This window comes from Belonocnema kinseyi, chromosome 8 (genome assembly GCF_010883055.1).
Source record: "Belonocnema kinseyi isolate 2016_QV_RU_SX_M_011 chromosome 8, B_treatae_v1, whole genome shotgun sequence".
Taxonomy (NCBI): domain Eukaryota; kingdom Metazoa; phylum Arthropoda; class Insecta; order Hymenoptera; family Cynipidae; genus Belonocnema; species Belonocnema kinseyi.
In genome coordinates, this window is record NC_046664.1 from 105,875,007 (window position 1) to 105,882,725 (window position 7,719).

At 34.8% G+C, this 7,719-nt stretch overlaps 1 protein-coding gene across 1 annotated transcript in view; it reads left to right on the forward strand.

Moving 5' to 3' along the window:
* The first annotated feature begins 2,952 nt into the window (after positions 1–2,952).
* The window catches only part of LOC117178639, a 6,350-nt gene continuing 1,583 nt past the window's right edge, over positions 2,953–7,719 (forward strand). Inside the window, exon 1 of the mRNA XM_033370062.1 lies at positions 2,953–3,025. Coding sequence (XP_033225953.1) covers positions 2,953–3,025 — 73 coding nt within the window. The remainder of the gene's footprint in view (positions 3,026–7,719) is intronic.

The following is a 7,719-nucleotide window of genomic DNA, read 5'->3' on the forward strand; positions in this document are numbered from 1 at the left end:
GAAACACAGTTAATAAACTCCACGTTTCTGAGTATCTCCTATTTTTGATAATCTTTTTATTCGCTGCATATAGAATTTCTTGCATTGCTAATTGCTCATTATCTGCTAATTTGCAAGAACTCAGTTTTTCAGCTAAAGATTATTTACACACATCAGCAATTCTCTTTTCACATTTTTTTAAGACAATTTTTGAGAAAATTCACTTTAGTTATGGCCTTATTTTTCGCCATAGTAGCTGCTTTCAACTTTTGTTGACACTTTTTCAATTTTTTCATCTTACCATTCAGTTTATCTTCGCATTTAAATACAAATCTTTTTATATTTGCTTCCTTCCGTTGAAGGCGAACAATTTTTCTGTCTAGATTTCGTTTTGCAATTGTGCATTGATCACATCTTTTTATAGAGAATCTTTAGGCAGGTGAAGAGGGTACTTATGTCTCAAAAATGTATCTCTATCTAGATAGGTAAACGATTTTTCCACGTTTTCTGCTTCACATTTCAATCTAAATCCAGGTCAAAACTGTAACTCATCCATAGTGGCAACTATTTTCTCAATTTGTTCAATAGATCCTAACGGTTCATCTGATATTTCAAGTTGACTTTTATCTGTTGGTTTGTCCATTAAAAAAATACATGCTCGTAATTCTTCATCAATTATTACTTTCTTAGTGCAATCCGTTTTTTTAATGCCATTCTCTCTTTTACGAATTATCTGACAAAATGTTACAACTCGAAGATCACAGGTTTGGATTTTATTTCGCAATCAACTAATCGGATAGGAAACACTATTTTCTTTTTTATATATGTTTTCAAAGAGAAAAATACTCGAGATGTTATTCGAAAAAGTATCATGGTTCTCATTATTAATAGAGAATTTTGATTTTTAATATTTTTCGTATTATCCTCTCTAATTACTTCTAAAAAATCTGAAACTTTACGCTTGCCTAAAATCTTCTTAGATTCTGAAGAGCTTGAGGCGTCTAAAGCTTTCCGGCAAGAATGACGGCGTTGTTTAATTTTTAGTGGATTTTGCGAATTATCGAAGTGAAAATTATCTGTTTCCAGAGAATCTGATACTTTTCGTTTTACTAAAATTGCTTGTTTAGGCATCGAATTCCGATTTAGTACCCGGCGAGCTTTTTTAATAGGCTTCGATAAATAACTCGGGCAGTTTGGAAATTGATTTGGGACAACGCCTTTTTTTAATCTGGGTACCTTGTAACGTTGTGTCTAAAAAATTAATAAATATAATAATTATGATTCAAAGAAAAAATTGAACTTATATTTACAATAGACCCAATTCATTTCAAATCACGTAGGCCGATGGGTGACATATTCAGGATTAGCTTGGTTATAACATGTTTTTAATTTTCTACGAATATATTAAAATTTAAAAGGCACAATGAGTTTTTTTGGAATTTTAAAAAATTTTACTTTAAGAACCATGTCATTGTTGCAATTTATGAGATATAATAATTTTGCATATTTCAGTTTATCGAGTTTTTTGCAATCCGTCAAAATCCACACCAAAATTTAAAAATAATAAAAAATGGTAAATTTTTTTTGAGCTTTGAAAATAAAAAATAAAACTTATCTCAAACCCCCCACCTTTTTTCCTGAAAGTTTTATAAACAATAGCTCAGAACATGTCTACTTGGCATACATTTTTAACTTGGTATTCTTTTGTTTTCATGCAGCAAAAAATTATTGTTATTATAAAAAAAATTTTTCTTTCAAAAGACAAATAAAAAATGTATACTTTTTCAGGCAAAAAAGGTAGGCTTTTCAAGAATTTTTTTTTGAAAGCCAAAATAACTTTAGCATTTTTGTGGATTTAAAAATACTGCCAAAACTGGCTAAACTGAAACAAAAAAGACCTTTCTGTCTCATAAATTGTGCAAGTGGTACGGTTTTTATAATAAAATTGAAAAAACTCATGGAACTTTTAGAATTTAAAATACTTGTGAAAATTTAAAAATCTCGCTATAATAATTTAAAAAATTCGTGTTTACTCATTTGCCACGTAAAAAAACATATTTCATTTCATATTTCATAATTTTTATTTACTTGATTACAATAAATTGAAATTTATAAAAATGGACATGATTAAAAGAGGCACATAAACAATGGCACAATACGACTGTCTATAAGTTTAAAAATATCGAAGGTTTTTATTTTTATTCTTGATAAGTTTTTTTTTGCAGTTTGCAGATATATTAGAATTATCAAATCAACAGGATCGAACGAGATAAATGACACATTTGAAACCACCAGTAAATTTCAAAATTTCAAAAGTTTTTCTTGGGTATTTTTAAAATAAAAATCTGTTGCCTCTAGTATCCTATAATTGTAAACTATACTTATTTATGTATTCAAAAATGAGTACATTTTTACTTTGACGTTCCTTTGTTGTATGTATTGACAAAAAATCTAAAACTCTAAAACATTACAATCAAGCTATGAAGTTTGAGAAGAGGTTATGTTGTGTTTACAAAATTTCCCTATAAAAATTAAAGTACTTACCGACATAACGCTTCCATGACTTTTGTGTCGTAAAATTGCATTTTGCCACAGTTCAACACAATTTTGCGGAACGGAAAAGAAATGGATTTTTTCCTTCTCTGACTTTTTCCTTTGTACTGATTGTTGCAGTTAGAGATTATGCAGTAACTACCGCCCATTTTCATTCATAGTTCATTTTAAAAACTTTAAAAAAATGAACACTATGCGCTACGAATAAATTTCCATGGGAGTGCCTTTTAAACTATTTAAAACTAACCGAGTGACGATCGACACGCCGTTAGTTCGCCGTACCACCGCTGGACACACATTTTTATAACTATAGAATGGGTTGTGGCATACCCCTGGGTATCACAAACTGTCCAGACGGCTTCGTAATCCAATCAGTATAATTGTCAAGGACGTCTTCTATATGCCACTCACGGAGTAATAATGAGACCGATCATGCTGCACAAAGCATCTCGAGTTTTGACTGCAGTAACTGTACATTTATTGTCAGACTTAGGTGTTTAAACCCAATCCTCCAAGGAAGGGGACATGCGCATTCTGATTTGCTATCTCCTTTTCTCCCGCAAGAAATGTGCTAGTGAGTGCCGTGTTGAATGACAACTAAATACTGAGGTTATGATCCTGTAAATATTGTCAATTGAGTTTCTCAATATACGTGCTTATTTATTTCTGTGTTTTTGTACAGAATTAGGCGGACAAATCGTGACATGGAGATAGCAAATCACAGTGCGCATGCCCCCTTCCTTGTGAGCATTGTGTTTAAAGGCAATAAATGTACATTTACTGCAGTCAGAACGTATGTACCGATATCGGTCTCCTTACTATTACTCCGTGGTGCCACTGCAGGATGAAAATTTGCTTCCAGTGAAGAAAATTTCCCATTTGGGCTTTTAAGTATTACTTAACAATACAGAATGCAAAATTAAGAGGGACGTCCAGACACTGGCTCTGGAACAGATCCACGGAAACTTTTATAAACTAAATACTTTACAAGCGGTTTACAGTGCAGTGAAAAAGGATCATCACAAGGAGAATCGCCAGCACACGTAGCATAGGCGTTTCAGCCACAGAGATCCCGACACAGTTAAGGAACTAGAAACAAAAGACCTCAACACAGGTATCAGCATAAAGGATTGCGGTATTAGACAGTCGGGTGAATGCTGTATTAAAGGAAAAACTCGGAGACCATTTCCCAAACAATCAAGGTTAAATACAGATGCAATACTGGAACTAGTCAGGCTGAGTCGACTGCCATGGGCGCGTGTGATCGCATATACTTTTTTAGTTATCGACCTCCTTGTAGATGGCTCTACTGCAGAGGCAGAAGTGGGGGTAACATTTTCTTAAAATATCTTTGCGCCGTCATTCTAATGTTTTTTGAAGTTATTATTTCGTCCACAAACGTCAAGTTTTGCTAAGTTTTAAAAAGTTGTGTATCGTCATATGAAGTGAAATCAGTAAATTGAACAATAAAGTTAAAGTAAATTGAAATGTTTGTGTTGTGCCAGGATGTCAATGATTTCACTTCTCTATTATAATGCGAATAAATAAAATGTTGAAAAAAAATTATATTTTATGTGTCATGTATTTCTTCATTTATGAGAAAATTAATGCAGAATTGTACAAATTTATACCAAAAAATGATGCAGGAAACAGTATTTATACATTTTTCGTCTTAAATTTTTATAATTTTGAAATAATACATTTACTTTCTCTGATTTTAATGCATGCAACCAGGCGCGGATCCAGAGAAGGGCTTGAGGGGATGGGGAATACAATAATTACCCTCTCTCCTCCACTCTCAAGGGGGAGGTTAATAATAATTTTAAAGTTATTCTTCGCCCGGTTCAAAACCGGGCTGTGGCAGATTTTTTCTTGTTCTTAAAAAATTATTTGTATGAGAAAATCGAAAACCGTATTACACAGCCACACAAAAAAGTGTGCGGATCTGGTAACAAGACACACGTATTCCTATGGATTTTGGGGCGCTGAATTCAAATTTGGTATCAAAAATCACCCATCACGTCATGGTTGAGCCATAACCTCAAAAAATGACGAAAAATCATGCACTGAGACAAATAAATTTCAAAATAATGCCAGTGATGCAAATTTTCACTTCAAAAACATGTCGACAACTGTGAAGGATCAACCCTTGCCGGATATCAACATGTTTAACATAACTTTACCCAATAGAACCTGACCTCACCTAACCTGAATTAACAGAAATTTATTGAACTACACGTAAATCTCTGGAAGCATATTTTCCCAGTAGCAAATGTGTGCTACATCGAATGGGTTAACTCGAGCCTAACCTAGAAATAAATCTAACCTAACCTAACCTCACGAAACACAATTAAACTGATTGTGTTGTCCCGTTGTCTTTGCGGTACCGTTTAAATCAGCTTGGGCTTAACCTGCAAAGAGGTGAAACCAATCCTAACCTAAAAACACTTGACCTAACTTAACTTCACGTAACACAATTAAACTCATTGTGTTTTCCCGCTGTGTTTGCGGTACCGTTTCATTCAGCTTCGGCTTAACCTACATAGAGGTTCAATCTATCCTAACCTAACAAAACCTGACCTAACCTAACCTAGACGAATGACATTCAACCACACGTGTAGCTATGTAAGCGTACGGTTCTCAGTCTTAAATGTGTGCTATATTTAATAGGTTAACTCGATCTTAACCTACAAATAAATTTAACTTAATAGAACCTAACGAAATTTTGCTTAATGCAACACAACTTAACTTAAGTGTTCCAGTTGTAACACAATAAAATTCATTTCATTGTACTACAAGTGGTTAAAAATTTAGACGCACATTACTCGTTTGAAGAAACTTAGAACTACAAATAGAATTGACCCCATTTCAATTAACCTGACAATGTTTGTATCAATTAAAATGTAGAACTGTAACTTAAACATGCAAATGAATAAGTGTTTTATTCCAAAATTTTTTCTCTCTGCTTTTCATAGACTTAAGGGATACATTTATACTATCTTTCGTGTTTACATTTTATCTTGCTTTTTATCGTAATTAAATTGATTTATAGACCTACTTCAGTCTATTTTCTGCCTGCTATAACGTGTCCTTTTTTCTTCGAAGGAACGATGCAAAGGGTTGCGCTTACGTTCAAGACCTACATTCGTTTCCCTTTTCAACATCCAGCAAAAATCAGCCATCATGACCTTGTCCCATCTACCCTGAAACCGTTGTTCCATCACTTTTATGTCTTGATGAAATCGTTCCCCTTGTTCTTCACTGAAATTACCAACATTTTCTGGAAACTTATCCAGATGGGAATCTAGAAAGTGAAGTTTTAAATTCATCAAGCAGCCTAACTTTTTGTAGTTTCTTATCATTTTCGCAACAATATTCTTGTAGTCTGGACATTTTTTTGTTACCGAGGAAATTTGCGTTTACTGCTTTAAAACTTTCCCAAGCGTCCATTTTAATTTTCGTCATGTAGCTCACGAAATTAGTATCTCTTGTCAATATTCGAATCTGTGGTCCATCAAAGACTCCTTTCAATTTAGCGTCTGAAACATTAGGGAATTTAAGGGATATATACTTATAGCATTGTCCATCTTTGTCTAACGCCTTGAGAAATTGCTTCATGAGCCCAAGCATTTTGTGGAGTGGTGGTAGTAACATTTTTCTTGACCAACGAGGCTTTGGTTGATGATATTAAGAGAACCAGGTGTGAATGAATCTCTTAAAGGCCAATATTTTTTGCTGTAATAATTGGCTCGCTCTCTGCAATTCCACAGGCATATGAAGCATGGCTCTCTCGTGAAACCCGATTGTTGGCCTAATATCATTGTTGTGATTTTGAGATCACCACATATTTGCCATTTGTGGTTCGTGTAATTAACTTTTTCAAGAAGCATTTTAACATTGTTATATTCTTCTTTGATGACCGTTGAGTGAGCTATAGGGATAGGAGCGTAAGTATTCGTGTTATGCACTAAAACAGCCTTAATGCTGCGTTTTGACGAATCAATGAAAAGTCGCCATTCTTCCTCTCTGTTCGCATTTTTCTTCAAGAGGTTCATTAGTCCATTAACGTCAGTGCAGTACACTAAAGACGTCTCTTCGTCTTTAACGAAAAACTTTCTGAATTCTTTGTCCCTGTCGCGATAGAATGAAACTTTTATCTTTAGCTCTAAAAGATTTCTTCTATTTAGAAATGAAGCGGCAAATTCAGTGCCGTCTTTCGGTAATCCAAGATCTCTAATAAAATCATTCAGTTCTAGTTGCGACACTAATATTGGAACGTTCAATTTCATTTTATGCACGCCATATTCGTCATCTTTTTCGTCATTTTCATCGGAATCATCAGAACTATTTTCTGTTCGATCACTGGTTTCACTACCGTCTCCATGACGTTGACTTTCAACTTCCATTCTATCATCTTCTAAAGCGCTTAAATCAGTCTGGCGTGCATTTTTATTGATTTCAATTGCTCTTGTGACTGTGCACACATTAATATACGAAATGTTATTTTTATTTTTGGCGTTGAACCCTTTGACGGAATTCACGCAAAAGTAGCATGTGATTGAGAAATGCTCGCGGTTTTTTTCCTTGTAGCATGAGACTCTACACCAACCAAGTGATCCATTGATGAAGAGCTACGGTTGCATGATGACGACGTCGGAGAGCCCGCTTTTCCACCCTGACCAGACACGGATACTAGGGTTTTTCCTGCATCGTAATAAACTTTTTACCTGTTTCTGCCATGACGGCATGAACGCCGTTTACCCATGGACTCAGCCAATGTGGATCCGTTGCCCACCGTCACCACTTGGAGGTGCCCTGGTTACAGACACAGGCGAATCATGCTAGCGACAAGCGGTTACGAAACTCCAGACATTTACTGCTATTAATGTCAAAATATGAAAGTACGCAAGAACAGGGTTGCCAGCGTAATCGGTTAGGTTAGGTCAGGTTTTGTTAGGTTAGGATAGGTGAAACCTCTATGTAGGTTAAGCCGAAGCTGAATGAAACGGTACCGCAAACACAACGGGACAACACAATCAGTTTATTTGTGTTTCATGAGGATAGGTTAGGTTAGGTTAAGCTAGTTTACATTTATTTCTAGGTTAGGCTCGAGTTGACCCATTCGATGTAGCACACATTTGCTACTGGGAAAATATGCTTCCAGAGCTTTACGTGTAGTTCAATAAA